We start from the raw sequence: 18778 nt of genomic DNA on the forward strand, positions 1-18778 counted from the left end.
TATATACAAACTTTAAAACTTAAGCATGACATAAAACCCGATATAACATTTGCATTCAAGCAAATAGTTTTAAGGCACAATTCCTTAAACTGTTATAAACAATGCATTTTTGTTTGAGTGCGCAAAATTAGATACTATAGCTATTTCTATAACTTAACATTGATTTTAAAACTCACGTCTTGATCTTAGTTGTTTTACTCACTTTGACTTTGAAAAATGACGAAAATCCAAATTTAGACAAAAAAAGCAAAGATACTAAAAACATCTTTTTGAAAATGTTCCTTTTAGAATTATTGACACCAGTTTTTAAGTTAAAATATATACAATTAGTTTTTCCATTCTAATGGGAAAAACAGCTTAAGAGATATAGCAATTTAACACAAATAGATATATTGTATCGTGTGCAGATACTTACCGCCGATTTCAATTTCACACAATTCTACAACAGAATTTCCCCTTAACATTGGTGGAACATATGTCAAATATTTGCAAACAGCAAAGATGGTTATATCTGTGTTCAAACGTGGACCCTTGTACAATAAAATACCATCAATCCACTTGTCAGTCGTATTAGAGCAGTAGACTGCATGGCCATCATCAGCAGTTGTGTTATCTTTAGACAAAAAGCAGATGATATAAAAGTGTAAACAAAAGATTATTTTCAATTATGTTAACTTTGCTCTTTTTTTGTATTAAATTTCGATCTTTTCAATCTGCTGGGTTTAGCCCTTTACAATTTTTATGTTGATGGTCTGTTACATATATCACTGGCTAATTTCAGGAACTTGGGGCCTATTATAGCTTATATTAGAATGCAATATGAATTACGATCACTGATAAAGTTCATGCGGTGACCTTGTGTTCTTTTTGGGGTTTAATAGAAAAATAATTCATAATCATATTCCATCTCATAAATGTTTATCACAGCGAAAGCAATTTTCTTAAAGTCATAATAAACGAGTGACCGTTGAAAAATAATATTATTCTAATTCTTAAACCAATGCATACAAACATCATAAACTTAGTCTTCTGTGCACGATTTTATAATTTTTTCGCATAAATTTCGTATAATCGTAAATTTTTTTTCAATACGTCAGTGTTGTTTTGAAAATATGCCAGGTAATTAAAGTACGTGTTTTGTAGCCGGAGTTTAACGATTGTCACGTGTTTTTCAACAATTAACAAACAAGTATGGATATTGAGCACGTGTTTAACAAGCACAATCAGATAATAGTTTATCTAAGGACATACTATCTTTGCATACGGAACATATGTGGGGGAATTCCTGGAAGGATGAATTAAAATTAGATAAACTTCTTCTAAATATGAACAAATTAAAGAATTTTCTTCAGAAAAAAGTATATGTACATATTAAGTTTTATAATGAAAGCTATCCATTAAGTTATAGAAAAAACGAGAATGTGTCCATAGTACACGGATGCCCCACTTCCACTATAATTTTCCATGTTCAGTGGACCATAAAAAAACCCCTTAAATATGAAATTAAAATTAGAAAGATCATATCATAGGGAACATGTGTACTTAGTTTCAAGTTGATGTGACTTTAACTTCATTCAAAACTACCTTGACTAAAAACTTTAACCTGAACTTCGCATTATCATTTTTAATGTTCAGTGGACCATGAAATTGGGGTCAAAACTTAAATATGGCATTGAAATTAGAAATATCATATCATGGGGAACATGTGTAATACGTTTTAAGTTAATTGGACTTCAGCTTCATCAAAAACTACCTTGACCAAAAACTTTAACCTGAAGCAGGACGAACGGACGCACAGACGGACGAACGGAAGCACAGACCAGAAAACCTAATGCCCCTCTACTATCGTAGATAGGTCATAAAAACATATGCCTTTTTTATTATAACTTTAAAGGAATAAGATCGTTAGATAAATAATTATACTGCACTAGTGTTTATTGTATGCACAGTTTGCTATTCTTCAGATCAAGAATAAAAATAGGATTTTTCAGGTCGAAAAATAAACTAATTTAAAAAAAAACGCTGAATTTTCCTTTTCCTATGGGGAACCTTGATCAGAATGATTGTCTAATACAATTGGTATGATATTATTCTTGTTATTTTGATTATGGTGTGGTATTGATAATTATATAATTGTTGCTTTTATTTTATATACACATTTTTATAGATTCGATTGAAACCATGACACTGTCCATTGCGGATATTATATTTTTCCATTCATGTGTCCTTTTTGGTTACATTTGTTGTGCGAATACAGTCGAGGTGAACATTGAATGTTTGAATTGTTTTACATGGTCATTTCGGGACCGTTTATAGCTTACTGTGTGGTGTGGGCTTTGCTCATTGTTGAAGATCGTACGGTGAACTATTATTGTTAATTTCAGTGTTGTACGGTTCTTGTGAAGAGTTGTCTCAGTAGCAATCAAACCACTTGTTCTGTTTATATGTTGATGCATACACATATTGCCGTTAATGCATATCTACTGTGTCGACTATTTATGTATAAGAAGCTGTAGACAGTTAATAAACATGCAATATCAATTGCGATCTGCTCACCTCCAAAAACAAAATGTAATGTAGTTATAACACCTAAAGATCCAAATTCAACCTGCAAATAGTAATTGGTTCCAGGAGAGGAAAAACTAATGCACGTTGATACGAGTCCATCGACTGAAAGCCTTGCATTATTTTGGCCAACAGGCATTATCTTCGCTGTTTGATTGTAACCCACATTATCTGTGAATTAAGCAACTGTTATAAATTGGTAGTACAAATGAACATGAACAATTTTTAAAAATGATTCGTCACAGTTATAAAAAATCCAAGAAAGAATTGGACTGTGCTCTTAGTTGAGTTGTTATCTCTGTTCATTCCCCGTTATCATTATCTTTTTTTTTTGTTATATAAATTGGATGATATGGTCCATGTGGTTGTTTATCATTAATAGATTCGTATTAATAGCCTCCGTAAAACGTTATGGGGATGCTTTAACTTAACTGTTAAGATGATTAGGTTAGAAAACTAGTTTGTAAATGACAACCTTATATCAAAGATAAATGCAGGAAATCTAGCTAAACACTCGAATATCGTATTAGTATCATGTTGATGGTATTCAATGTGTGCATAGTGCTCTCTATTTCAAAAGGACAGAAAATGTATTGCAACTATGATTTCAAACAAATCTAATTCTGAAGACCTATTATCTATAGATTGGTAAAAGAAATATACATACACATGTATATAATTTTAAAATGCTATATCATATCTAAACAGGAAAGTATGCAAATGCACACGAAATACAAAAGTGTTTTTTTGTTGGATTCAAACTAGATGATTACATTTTACTTTATTTGATAGAATATTTGCAACTTTTCCTAAAGAGTTATAGATATGTGTTTTTTTGTAGCATGTAAAATGTACACCAAAAATATTGAACCTCGGAGTAAATTGACTATGTTACTATACCTACATTTATTACAGTATTGGCCGGCTTGACCAAATACACACCCTCCAAGGCAAACACCTGTAGCTTTATTACAATTCTTATTCATACATTTCGTATGGTCACATCCCCAAACACAGCTCCCATTTGCAGGATAACAATGTTTGCCAATACATGTCGGTGGACATGGAACTGTACAGTGTTGTCCCCATAAACCTTTCCAACATCCTACAAGTATACAAGGTATCATGTGTAAAATATCTGTTCACAAGCAAAACAAGTATAACATCAATTTTGAAATCAAATCACTCCCGGTTTTTACTGGATTTATAACGATTTCTTTATACCCTGATATTCATTATTATATTTATTCCTTTTTGTATCTATCTGTTTTGTTTGAAAATACACTTGTCTTGATCTTTAGTATGGTAGAAAGTACATTACATGTTTACTTGTAGGTTTTTTTTAACATTTTTCACAATATTACGCTATATACGAGGAGTCACTTATGAGGCGTTCCACTGATGGTTGAGTTCATTTTCACTACCCTTTTACAGGGAGCAGGATCTGCTTACCTTTCTGGAGCACCTGTGATCACCCCAAGTTGTTGGTGGGGATCGTCTTGCTTATTCTTTAGTTTTCTATGTTGTGTCATATTTACGTTTGTTTGTCTGTTTGTTTTTTTTCTTTTTCTTTTCGATTTATGAGTTTGACTCTCCCTCTGGGATCTTTCGTCTCTCTTTTATTGGTCATATTCTTGCGGGTTTGCGTGTAAGTGTGTTGTGTTGTGGTCAATTTCTTATATCACCACCCTTCGACGTGTTAACATGTAGTTCATATCAAACATTTGTGAAAAATTTCCTGATTGGCACTTATATCATATCTTTTCATATCTAATAACACTATTTGTTTAACCCAAGTTTCAACGGATATGTATATGTACAGTCAAAAGTAAAAATTACCCCAAAAAAACGAAGATCGAGTAAAATTCAAAACTGAAAGTCCCAAATCAAATGGCAAAATCTCGACCCTTTTCGTTTTTTATCCCCGCATCATACAGCAACTGATCAGTCTGGTATAAACTTTTGTTTAATATATAGTATTATCCTCAGGGTTTGTTTTATTTCAGACTTATTTTAAACGATTATTCTGGGAAATGATTTATGTTCACGAAATACTCTTTGCTAAATATAATATATATTTATCAAGGACAATTCGATCCGTACATGCGACGTGGAATATTCGTAAAATGAACTTAATATACATTGATAACGATTTCAGTCATAAATACAACAGTTCTAAATTGAATAAACTTTTTTAAATTGTGTAATAATAGGATGACTGACACTTATTTCTATGTAAATGAAACCTTATTATATGCTGTGTGTTTTGCTCAATGAATTGATATATTGTACATTTTATATTGCGTATACAACAAAGAAATCCAATTTCAATAAACGAAAACACATTGCCACATAAGCATTGAGTATACCGAGCTCCTCATCGCAGTGCTAATGCGATAACGTAACTGAAAAATAGTGGTAGCTATAGTTGCAACGTATCAAATTTCGAAGAGTCATATTTGATTTTAATCAAACTTGAAATCTAGGACTTTTTTTGCAATTCAATTTTTAACAATGAAATATATGTTTTTCTTTTATTAATCCTTTATTAACAATCCTACACCAGCCGCGAAACATGATTTGTCTATTAGGAAAATGTCCCTAAAATTTGATTTTAAACACAAACGTTTCAGAATTCGCCTGTCAAGTCATTTCATTAAACAACAATCGACTCATATATTTGTATACGTTTGAATATTTTACCATAGATTGCAACGTAACACAATTCCACAAAACAATCTTCATTACTTCTACTGTTGACGAAATACATATTTTTGGCCAGCATATTACAAGTTATGTTTTGAGTAAGGTCAGGTTGACCAGCTATTTCTATGTCTGAATAGCACAGACCGCTTGCGCTAATTTGGTCTACAGTTCCATTCTCTAGATACAAACGAAACTGATCCATACGATGAGCAACTGTAATTGAGAATCACATGATAACAACTTAAGAATAATATCAAAAAATGAAATTAAACAGTCTATAAAATTTCGATATTACATTTTGGTTGTCACCATAAATCTTGGATGAAGAAAACCAAAGACACTTTTATTAATAAAGTGAGAAGTTGTTCTTTTTGCTCCTACATGTATAATGTATTGATGAATGACGTTTACATTTCTTTTGGTCACTAATGTGCAGAAATCTCATTTATGTAGATGATATAAATTAATGAATATATTTAAATGCATCTACTCAAGCGTCGAGTCTGAGTGTTAATCCACGGGTTGTTTCGATAATGACGTCTTAGATAAAATATGAGTGTCAATAAGAGATGTTAGTCCTTCCTTGAACGCTTGCAACATATAACCTTAATTGCTGATTTCATAGCATCTGAATTTTGTTGCGAATCCCGTATAGTGAAAGATCGGAGTGCTGTTTAATCTATCTTTTTCCAAAGATGAAATTTCTATGTTGTGGTGTTTTCCTTGGTGGTTCATAGTATGCTGCAATGACCATTTCCTTCATTTTGATAGATAAAAAATACCAGAGATTAGTTCAACTGACTACATGAATCTATGTGTGATGCTTGTAAATTCTGCTTTACAGCTAATAGTACTCCACCATGTGAACATGATTTCCTATCGTTTCTGTAGACAATGTAATTCAGATGATTGAATGTCTGAGTGAAGCCATGTATCCGTTCCAATTGTTATGACAGGGGTGTTGATTTTTTCAATACTTGGACCTTAATGCGGTGGGTTTTTTTTATGTATTCTGCATTGTAAATTCATTGTCAACATGCACAGATGTATTCTTTGTCTAGTTCTTGACGGCTTTGGTTAGCCACTGATGGTTTAGGAGATCATGCAGCTGTATGGCTCTTGATTGATAAGAAAGAACAGTTTGTAGAGCGTTCTTTGGAGCTATTTTTACTAGAATAAATGTCGTCTGTTGTGGTGCTATTGGCGGATGAATAAGTACTGCCAATGCTGTCTGTACCTGTGTCTGGAATTTCATGAAAAATTGATATTTACTTGACGTTTCCACATGTTGAAAAGTGCCACGAGTCGGATGAATTTGCAAATCGGTAAAACAACGATGAACTCATGAATATGCATGATTTGTGACACAATAGGTCACATGTATTGCATGAGTCTTAAGATTTTTGGACAGGGTTGCTTTCTATGTCCTACAAGAGGAGGATAACCCAGAATTATTTCCTGTTTTGCTGTACTGTAGATTACTGTGTAATCTAAAGCAGGCGCAAACTAAGCTTTTATATTTAATTGTGTGTACTGGTATGAAAGCATATGCCTCAAAGTCATGGATCTTATCATGATAACTTGTGCCACCATGTTTGTCAAAGTTCATTGAAAGGAGCGGTTCTACATTGAATAGTTCACGGTATGTACTGTTTTCATATCTATTTTCTACTACATCTTGGCATTGTTGCATCTGCGTGTTGTATGCTATGATTAGTAAGATAATTGCTGTTGGCCAATCAAAATAAAATTATAATAAAGCATTTATTTAATGTAATAATTCAATCATTACTTACAACCTTCCCGGTAGTAAATCAGAATGTTTGTCATATGGGCAACTCTTGGAAGATTAAGGGCCCACCATGAGTATCTTTGTGCATTAGCTGTAACAGAACATCCGGCATTCCATTTATTATTTGCAGGTCCTTCTATTGCAAGGATTGCTGGATAATTTGGATAGTTAGAGCTTTGTATTGCCACTCCCTGTGTTGCAAGATTTACTGTAAAAATAAATGGTACACATAAAAATATATTTACAGATCATTAGACAGTTTAGGTTAATGAAACCGGTCAACTGCTACATGTGTTCGTTGTCCCTTTCTTTTTTCATTAATATTTCAACTTGAAGAAAAAAAAACCAATGTATTTGGACAGTCGCCGACCATTCTTTTTACAACCATTTTGTTCTTTTTTTTTAATTTCCTTAACTACTTTAGTTATGAATATATATATATCAGGATAGCACATTTTTTTTACGGAGACACTGTTTATTGAGCCTGTAAATAAAGATACTATTTATGTAACTTAATCAACGCAGTAATAAGATATTTGAATAGTGTTTTACTGGAATAAATATTGATTTTGTTATCAGTTAATTTGAACCAAACTAACCATTATTGTTATACACATTTGTACATTCACGGTTGCAAAATCCGCCGATATCTATATACCCGTCTTTTCGTGTTGTCTAATCGTACAGTTTAGCCTAACCGTTCACTCGGATAACCGTTCGAACGATTAATCGGTTAACCGGTCGATTAAGTTTATGTTTGAAGGTCTTATCCATAGTCCCCTTCAAATGTACGTTTTATTATACAATGAACTGAAGTTAGTCCTTTGGCACTATAAGGCTTGTCTGTGAAGATTCCTATCTAAGTTTGACTTTTAATATTTCAATACACCGTTTCTACTATTTTGTTTGTTATAGCCTCAGATTGAAAAATTAAAAACAAACCTTTTGATCTCATCGAATTGAAAATGTCTCATACAATGATTCTTTCATGTTTTCTTGATGTCTCAGGAAATAAAGTGGAGTGTTTCAATTTGAAATGGTAAAGCCTGTTACTCGTACCATCTAATATACACAAAGTTACATACACGTTGATTTAAATTTCACAATTTTGGCGTCAGCATTTCGTGTTAATGTATGACAATTTAAGCCTAGAACAATGGATGTTGCACATTCAGATGTAGGTCTACACAATATTAGATCAAAAACAAAATGATGAAGTAAATCGTAAATTAAAATGGCATTACTAATTTAAAGTAATTGTTTAAAAAAAACATGTACTAGTATACTATTTATGTTTACTAAGATCTTGTCCAGACCTGATAGTTGTTGAACTTCTAATTCATTTTATGTTTTTTGGATTAACAATAGCAATCAGTATACTGGACAATTGATCTGTCAAATCAATTCATCGACGATAATTTTAAATAGAACAAAATTAGTTGTGAAAATATGACAAAAATATGCAAAACAAAAGACTGTGTGCTTGCAACATACATTTGTGTTAAGCAGTTTATAAAAACACATAACTTGCACAAAACATCTGTATCTATGCAATAATGGAAGAATTTAATAAAGAATTTAAGGATGTTGAGGTAACGAAATCACTGACTTTAAAATAATATACCAGTAAGTAATACATTAGTTTAGTTCATGTTGTTCATTATACTTGATGTTTAGTCAGATTGTGATAAGGGGATGATATTATATAACTGATAAAGCGAGAAAGACATTATATTATTAGTTTGACTGTACATTCATGTAATACCCTTTGATGATACGTTTTCATATGTAATGGTTAATATATTTTTTATAGTATTACTTACTTTGCGCTTCTACTATCACAACGAAAGTCTCAATGATAATTGAAAGAAATATAAGCTTTAAATACATCTGAAATGAAAATTAATTCAGTATTATATAATCACTTTGAAAATTTTTTGAAATAAAAAATGTATCTAGAGTGTTACAATGACTATTTATTCTTAATTTATGTGAACGTTTGACATGATTCATCAACATTTTGCTGAACAACTTGCATCACTTTTTCAAAATCGCACAACTCAAACAAAACAAAAAAGGAAACATATTAAACTCTAGAAAGTGTGTTATTTCATTGAAATGTTTTCTTCCGTGTCACACAGAGACAGAACTCTAATCTATCGAAAAGAAATGATTCTAGTCCGATTTGATACTTTGTCCATATAGAAAGCGATCGAAATCGCTCAAGAGCGTTCCGATTCTCACGAATGCGGTCCGACAGAGATCAGACAGTAGCCAAACTGTGTACAGACGCACGACATTGTTACGATTTTGGTAATATCCTTCTGAATTTGTCATGTCGCCATTGTCACAATTTTAATCCGACTAGACAAAATCAGCTTAGTCTGCCTAATGTTACGAGAAACACCTCTGACAAGATAAAGGTTTTGATAACAGACTGATATATTCACAGAATGGGTTCCAGACGCGCGTTTCGTCTACAAAAGATACATCAGAATCGCTCGAATCCAAAAAAAAAAAAAAAAAAAGTACGATGCTGAAGAGCGTTAAGGACCAAAATTTCTAAATGTTTTGTCAAATTCAGCTAAGGTAATTTACTCTGAGGTATAAAAGCCTTAGTTTTCCAAAAATGCAAAAGTTTTGTAAACAGTTAATTTATAAACATGACCATTTCAATGTTAATTCATGTCAGCACAGAAGTGCTGACTACTAAGCTGGTGATACCCTCGAGGAATTACAACTTCACCAGCAGGGGCATCGACCCAGTGTTTGAGAGTGTTCTATCGTACAAAACTAAACCAAGCATGTCGACCAGAATGTACAAATATTCCGTCATGTCGTAACCAACTAATTTGCATTTTTTTTTACCGTTTACTGATATGTTGTTTGGGTAATAGCAATAATGTGCAAAGTTCTAAACTTATTTGACCTTAACGATTTTTTTTTATAGACCATAGACCACATATCAACAGACCTTAGGTCTCTATGACTGACAGTTAATGAGTTCATAGGCTCTTGTGTAAAATGTGAAAATTGAAATGACTCTCGTTAAATTTAACTAGATCATTGCGGTCAATATTGATAAATCATGCTAAGGATGCTAAACCAATTTAGGAGAAAAATAATAGCGAGATTAAGAGTGGACGGAAGGACAAACTATGAATATGAAGGCCAACTACGTACACAGCGAGAAAATCCCAAACCAGGAGGCGGGCTTCAGCTTGCTGCTTAACAATGATATATACTAGTTCAGCGAAATGGATGCCATTCTTAACTCCGAAACAAACAAGTACTAGTACTAGTTTGTAAATATTCAACGATTGCATATTTTGGCTTTTATATTGATTCACTTATAGGGTCTTTGCATCGGAACTAAACACATATATTTTAAAACCAGTTGTTTACATGACACGGGTTATGTTCTTCTCATATATGTTATGATAGTATGATACTAAAAACTTAACGGGAGGGATTGTGCCTGATATTCATATGATGAAGACATAATTTTTCAGTCAGTTTAATTGAAGTCTGGAGCTGGCATGTCAGTAACCTGCTGGTAATCTAGATCTGTTAATATCTATGCATTATTGAACTGAATTTTAATGTGCGTATTGTTATGCGTTTACTTTTCTACATTGGCTAGAGGTATAAGGGGAGGGTTGAGATCTCATAAACATGGTGAACCCCGCCGCATTTTTACGCCTGTCCCAAGTCAGGAGACCCTGGCCTTTGTTAGTCTTGTATTTTTAAATCTTAGTTTCTTGTGTTTAATTTGGAGTTTAGTATGGCGTTCATTATCACTGAACTAGTATAAAATATTTGTTTAGGGGCCAGCTGAAGGAAGCCTCCGGGTGCGAGAATTTCTAGCTGCATTGAAGACCTATTGGTGACCTTCTGCTGTTGTCTGTTCTATGGTTGGGTTGTTGTCTCTTTGACACATTCCCAATTTCCATTCTCAGTTTTAACGAGAAGGAGTGATAATGCTAATGAAAATGAATATAGATATTCAAATAATGTAACAGTTGTGTAGTACATACGTGTATACTATCTTTTGTAACTATCAACTACACTTTAGTCGGCACGAAAGAAACCCTATGCTGCATTTATCATGTATAATGATCATATAACAATCTTATTCCAATAGAAAAATCAAAAGTAAAATCAGACTTATGAAGAAAACACGTATAAGGTTAGAACATGCAGTACAGTCTGTGTCCTGTTATCTAAACGTAGTACATGTACGTTACTTTTTTTGTTATTCAAAGAGAATAAAATGACGTACCTTCATTTCATAGAACTAGAACATCATAACCGTGTCTTCACTGTTAACCAGGAAGTACAAGTCATACTGGATATATATAAACTCAAATTACAATGCATAGGTATATTAAGCAGTCAGGCACACACAATTCATACCGATGCGACATTTAAACAAATATATTATACAAAGCAGTGAGGCATACACGGTTCAAATATACGAGTCATTTAAATATTATAGGTTTTTAATGTAAAGAAAAGTGTTTAACATAATTCATAAAATAGGATGTCAATGGTTTACTGTTGTTCAGCAGGACAAACGATCCTTATGTATGTCTTATGTGTAAAATTGTAAATTGATAACACATGTACCTCATTAAGGTAGCACAATACAAAGATTTTTTTACTTCCAATCACTAACCTTTGAAATGCTGTAACTTTTTTATGTATGCATAGAAAATAATAAAAGAGGTATGTATAGATAGATAATAGATTAATCTTTTAACTGAATGCAAATTTTTATTATGCAATCATTATGTAATCAATTATTAAGTAATTAGTGGCAAAATCTGGGTAAGTTCACTTGAATGAATTTAGCTCTATCATCTCTTTAACTATACAGAAAATTTTAACGAAATCTTAATCAACACATCATGGGCTTCAAAAGGGTGTCTCAGATTGTCTCTATGGTATTCCATTCTCTCATAAATCTCTAATTAGTGTAAACATCCTAACCACATAAAAGAAGATATTGTTTAATTAGGTGTAAAATTTGTTCCATACATTCTATCCAAAATCTGAGACACCCTTTTGTAGATAACGGCCATAGGAACAACATATAATAAAATCAACCCTCTAGGGATACCTATGCAGAAGCTAATTTCATTTGAAAGTAAAAATTTGGTGAAAAATATTTTAGACACAGTTACCATTATAATTGGTTACATAATTGTTGCATAGTATTAACATTGCATTTATTTAAAAGAGTAGTATGTTAGCTATCCAAAACTACCACTTTTATAAATTTTCAATCATTATTAAGAAAGTTACAGCATTTTAAAACTTCAGAGTTGGAGTTATAAAATCTTTGTATTGTGCTACCTTAAACTAGACTGAGATAATGATGTTGAAGTCGCATTCGACAGAAGTATTCGTTTGACAGCTGATCAAATCATATTTAGTACTTTATAAATAGTGTTTCAACGATAAGTTTCTGATACAATCTAGAAAGTACCGCTTCAGCGAATTATACCCCTTTCTCTTCCACACGGTGATACAATATTAGTTATGGGTATAACATTTGAATGGAATAGTTGAAAGACTAGATTAAAGTCAACTGATACTTAATTACGGCTCTATACCTTCTAGTCACTCATTGTCCCCCAAAGTTAATGCAGCGATCAAAGTGAGTGAAATATAACGACTAGATTATTCGGGTTAACTGATACTGATCACATATAGCATGCAAAAACGTAGACAATCTATATTGCACTCCGGATATCTTTTGCACACATGGTTTTCCCATATTTAATAAAATCCAGACCTTCATCAGATATTTTAAATTTCTGCTATAGCAAAACGAGTGCCCATTTTTTTTAAAGTAACGCTATCGCTTGCTATAATTTGTTTACCTTGACATGTTCGATAGTAGTAATGCCTTTCCTCCTTGTCGTTACGAAAATGATTATGGTAAGTTTTAAGAAGGTCCGATGTATGTTTTGAGGTTCATACGAACAGACAAATAAAAACATTTGATCAAGTACAAAAATGCAGAAATAAGTAGGAAAACAATTATAAAGGTATTTGAATATTATAAAACAAAATATCCCATTGCAGTTTAAATTTTCTATAGATCGAATTACACCACTGGTGTAAATTAACTATCTTCCTTGTTAGGACAGATATGCTTTCAGATGTTGATAAAGAAAAAAAGTCGTCATTGCTTAGCATATATCCATAGACTTAGTTTTACTTTCTTAAGGTTGCCGTGTTAACTGTACAAATATTTCAATAATGTGCTGTGTATAAACAGTAAAAGCTAAGACAATAAAATGAAGAAATTTTCTTTCACTAATATTCTCAATTTTTCATTACATTGTTCATCACACTAAAGTATATCAGGATATTAAACAAAGCATAAACCTCCTAGTTTGCACTTTGACACACATGTGATTCAAATTATATGGACAATTTTTACACAATCTTATTGGTTTTTCAAAAGGAAAGGTTCGGTTCACTGGTTAACTTTTCTTGCCTTACAGTATTATTTGAGCATCTACAAATGTATCAAATAAGTGATATTCAGTGTAACTTAATTCAACACTTCCGTGTCACCATATGTCTCAGATCATACATGAACTTAGACATGTTTCGGACCATGTGACTGAGTATTAAGACCATACGCGATTTTGTGTTTGTGTGCATGTCTCGACCATAAATTATTGAAGGGTGCCACTGTGGCACATGTGGAGAGAAGAATTTGCTTACCCTTCCAAAGGACCTTAGATCACCCTACCCCAGTTTTGAACAGGTTTCGTGTTTTTATTTTCCTAAGATGTGTTCTGTGTCGTACTGTTTGTCTGTGTCTTTTTCTTTTTTAGCCTTGACGTTGTCAGTTTATTTTTTATCTATGAGTATGAATGTTCCTCTGTTATGTTATCCTTCGCCCTCTTCTGTACCGAGTATGACAAAAGCTTTGCCTTGGGTATTTTTTATTTATTTTTTATATGAATGCAAGTTTGAACCCAAGTTGTAGGCCATCTGCTAATTTGACAACCTAGGCCTTTTATCATAGTAATCTAAGTGTGAAAATGAAATACAAATGAACATAATATAATTTATATAGAGTTGTAGGTTATACAGCACATTACATTTATCATCTGATGACATTAATCCGCTTCTAACGTAACACACTAATTTGTGTTGGTCAATATTGAAGAAGTATATATCTTATGAATTACTTTATGAGGGAGGGGGGGGGGGGGGGGGGTCGGACCTTTATCAGGACTCCGGGATCGGGTGTTTTTAAACTCGGGATTTCGAGAATGATCCTTTCGATATCTGGGATTTCTTTTTCCGAATTTTGGGATGTCAGGATTTGAATTTCTTTAAATTTGAGACCTCGAGATTTCATGTTTTTTAAGCCTGGGATTTTCTGAAAAGGTCCCCTCCGACCCCCTCTTTTATGATAAAAAACGAACAACAACAACAAACACTTAGTGAGGTGTTTCCTTCAATTTGTTGAATCGGAAACCTGTGGTTATATTACTATATTAATCCTTTTATTGATACTTGTTAAATATTACATCTATTTATTTGTGTATACATTACATGTATTTTGATATAGCTTACTTATTCATCTTACGGGTGATTGAAACTGGTTTAGATAGTTCCTTGGTATATAAATATGTGTCTGCGTTAACAGTAACATGTAGCATGTTTATGGATGTCATGTCAATAGTATAATGTTTGTGAAACAATTTAAGTTTTTAGATTCTTTGAATACGGTAGTTTGTAATTCATTTGCACGTTGCAAAACAGAATCACTATGGTGCTGGTAGATACATGTAGGTTGGCGGGTCTTGATTCAGAATCGGAGATTGGACGAATAGGCGTCTGTGCAGGATTATGTCGGATAAGAACCAATGTATTCCGTCTAATATTGGGGGTATTTTTAAAATTCGATTTTTTCAGGTTTACATTTTCTTTGCCACTAAATATACCAATAAAACAAAGAAATAACATTGTGTACGATACTAGTTTTGCTCATTTTCTTCATTAATGAAAGCAGAAAAAATGCTATAGATGCCTAAATCCAAGTCATCTTGGACTTCGGCAAATTATCCAATTGGCAATACTAATCGAATCATATAAAATGTAACGTGCAACAGTAAATAAGCGGAAAACCTGAAAAAAATAACTTACCTTGTCTAGTTAAAGTCCTATAATGTTATTCGAGAATCATTCCTCATCTACACCATGCACACTAGTCCTTTCAAAGGGACCGTTGATATAAAATGATATGTCCATATATAATAGTGTTTTGGTGAAACTTTACATTTATAAGACATGTGTTACATATAAATATTGAAACCCGTTGCGACGAATTAAACCGGTATACATGTATGTATGTTAGTTGTGAGTGTGATACGATAATATAATCTTCCGACATCATTTGGGTCATTGTATGGTCATCTTTAAATATATCAATTGCTGTACATTTTATATACATAAACCACGTACTTATAACAGAACCAAGCTCAGAAAAGGCTCATATGCCACAATATGCAATACTCATTATATATTTTTTGTTCGTTTTTGAGCTTTTACCTAGTATATATTGTTTAATGTTGATTAACTAATTGTGTCAAGTTTATACCTAAATAAACATGGGTTGTTCTCATTGTTGAAGGTCATACGGTTGCCTGTCAGTGCTAAAATCATTTGAACATTGGTTTATAGTTGTCTCACTGACAATCATACCACATCTGAACGTAAGAAACGAATCGGAATCAGTCACTGTATTAAGTTTTAGATTTATTTAAAAAAGAAAAAAACAGGATTCTCGTATGGAAACAGAATCCGTTTTTAACCAAGAAAAACCTTAAATGTGTACAATTTTCACCCCTTACTTTAAAACATTGTTGTGACGTCATTCTATTGTTTTACCTGTTATTTATTTCAGTGATTGGACTATCATTTACCTGTAAGAAAACATTATGTTACCTTCAACTGTCCAATATTTTAAGAAAAGACGTCTTTCTTAAAAATATTGGACAGCTAAAGGTAGCATAACTGATTCTTACAGGTAAATGATAGCTCAATCACTGAAATAAAAAAAACACATTAATTACCCAAATTGTTTTCATCATGTAATGAAAAATACAACCTAAGAACAAATGACAATTAAAAAAAAAACATTTATTAAAGTCAAAATCCAATACAATAAGTTTGTCACCCATCAAAACGGTTTCTTGAGGAAAAAAATCACTTTCAAATTGATTTTTAGCAATAAGTTGATTATGCTTGTTGCCAGTCTTGTTTTTGTTGCCTTTATGCATTTCTTTTTGTTTTTTAAAAGATTTATCCTCGTCCATCTTTAGGTAATCAAAATTGATCTCTGGTGTTGCTCTTATTCTTCATAACATCATTTCCAATTACAATTTAAATGAAAAAAGCAATAAAGTAACACCTCTAAATTTTGATAGATCATACCGAAATAAAAGTGCCATGACCAACCTAAACCTTATCTTGTGTACAAGGTGCGAATCTAGAACTTCCTTAATGAACAAGGGAACTATAATACTTTTTAGAATTTTCAGGTTTCAGTGTTGATTTACAAGGTTTTCTTTTTTAAAGTATTGCTTAAATATGAATATTATGCAACACTTCGCTCATGAATGACGATGAAAATGGGAAGCAGAATAAAGGAAGACATTATCGCATTTTATATGTCAAACAAACCAACCGTGTCTCCAATTCGCACTTTGGTAGCAGTGATCGTTTTATAAAAAAAAAAATTCAAAAGAAAAAATCGAGACAAAATTACGTTTCGATAACATTTAAAAAAAACACACAAGGGACTCAATACACAAATAAACGAAAAATGAACGACACGACCTGCCAAAAAAAAAACAGAAAAAGGGGGATAGGGGTATTTAGGTGGTACCGTGTTGGTAAACAATAACAGTCTTGAAAATTCCAACAAAAGAATATAACATTTTGCATGTTGTTATTTCTTCGTTTGTTCATATTAGTTATGTATTTGAAATAATATCGACTGCAGTGAACGTGATATGGTTCAACAAGAACCTGTCTTCATATGCTATTCTTTTTATTCTCATTACCCCTGTTAAAAAATAAAACACGAAAAGAAACAAGAAACTAATAGGAGAGGACTACATTTTGAATATAATATATATAAAACTTGCCCTTATTAGCTGGATAGATTCTGAATACACATTTGATTTTAATCCGAAGTTTGAAACAACACAATCCCTTATAACGACATCTCTTTCTTCTTTTTTGCATAAAGAATTTACTTTAATCACTTTATCCATTTTGAAATACAAAACACATGTAAAGGTATTCACGGAAACTATGAGCGAAAACTATGAATAGTCCTTGCGCATGCAAAAATCATGCATGATTCGCATACCAGTGTCTTATTCTTCATGTAGCAATACATGTTATTTACCTTTAGCTGTACTTTCTTTTTGTCTATTTTTTTAAGTTGAGCTACTGTTAATAGGGGCCAACATGTAGGATATAGTTTAATGTAAAGAAGCTCATTCACAAAACAATTTTCATACTAGATGAAATTAAATCTTTGCTTGCGTATTTCTTTTTATTTACTTTTTTCGACTTGTTAAACAATGTTTTAAGTAAGATATAAGCCTCTTACAGTCCATTCTGTAAAATATTGAACAAGTCTTCGGCCTGCGGCCTCAGACCTGTCCAATATTTTACAGAATGGACTGTTATCGGCTTATATCCCTTACATAGTAATAAGTAGTGCGATCCTATCCTGATTAATTATGAGAAACCTTTTGACAAATGCCTGTTTATAATTTTTTTAATTATTCAGGAACTAAAGTTCGAACTCCCTCAGACAAAGTTGATCTTACATTTATTTGACTACTATTTTATAAATTAGGTCCTCTCTTGTCATGTAGCTATTAAACAAACTTGCTTCTCGGTTGATTCAGAAAATTGTTTCAAGTGCACACACAATTTTTTTAAATTGTTGTTTTCAATTGCTTTACCATCTCATAACGTGGTTACAATCTTAAAAGATATAAAAAAAAATGTTGCGAGAACGATTTTGCTCATTCAACAAACTGACTCACTGCGAAGAATGCAATGTAGATTAAATGTATATATATCGCATATTGAAAAGTAAATTTGCAATACACAATCGGTTGAATTCTTTGCTGAAATCGTTAAATTTTGAGACGGCTGACAATGAAGTGAATAAGAATATTTTTTATGTAAAAGAGAAAAATAGTAATTTTTTGCGTTATTTAGAGTGTTCGGTTCATCCCCCCTCCAAACATATAAGAAGAGATAAACCTTATATGATTTGTCTTTATAGGGGAACTTTAAGGAAAAAATCATTTTTTTAATTGTAACAAAAAAAGCAAATTCGGTTCAATATACATGTAGAACATTTGTAAAAAGTTAAATTACAAAAATACTGAACTTAGCGGAATATACAATCGGAAAGTCCCGAATCACATTACAAAATCAAATGACAAAACACATAAAAAAAGAATGGACAACAACTGTCATAAACCTGACTTGTTACAGACATTTTTAAATTTAGAAAATGGTGGATTAAACATGGTTTTATAGCGCTAAACCTCGCACTTTGTACGACAGTCTCATAGAATTTCGTTATATTTACAATGATGCGTTAACTTAAACAGACCTTATAAATAAATGCATGGAATACTCGTT

General features: G+C 32.2%; 1 protein-coding gene across 1 annotated transcript in view; it reads right to left on the reverse strand.

Annotated features, from left to right (window-relative positions):
• LOC134727103 (receptor-type tyrosine-protein phosphatase mu-like) overlaps positions 1-11413 on the reverse strand; it is a 40235-nt gene extending 28822 nt beyond the window's left edge. The window contains exons 1-7 of the mRNA XM_063591491.1: positions 11346-11413; positions 8887-8953; positions 7068-7271; positions 5269-5484; positions 3470-3670; positions 2557-2736; positions 416-613 (exon numbers count right to left, since the gene is read on the reverse strand). Of these exons, the coding sequence (XP_063447561.1) occupies positions 416-613; positions 2557-2736; positions 3470-3670; positions 5269-5484; positions 7068-7271; positions 8887-8953; positions 11346-11351 (1072 nt within the window). The 5' untranslated portion in view covers positions 11352-11413. The remainder of the gene's footprint in view (positions 1-415; positions 614-2556; positions 2737-3469; positions 3671-5268; positions 5485-7067; positions 7272-8886; positions 8954-11345) is intronic.
• Positions 11414-18778: the final 7365 nt, after the last annotated feature.

This window comes from Mytilus trossulus, chromosome 1 (genome assembly GCF_036588685.1).
Source record: "Mytilus trossulus isolate FHL-02 chromosome 1, PNRI_Mtr1.1.1.hap1, whole genome shotgun sequence".
In the NCBI taxonomy this organism is placed as follows: Eukaryota; Metazoa; Mollusca; class Bivalvia; order Mytilida; family Mytilidae; genus Mytilus; species Mytilus trossulus.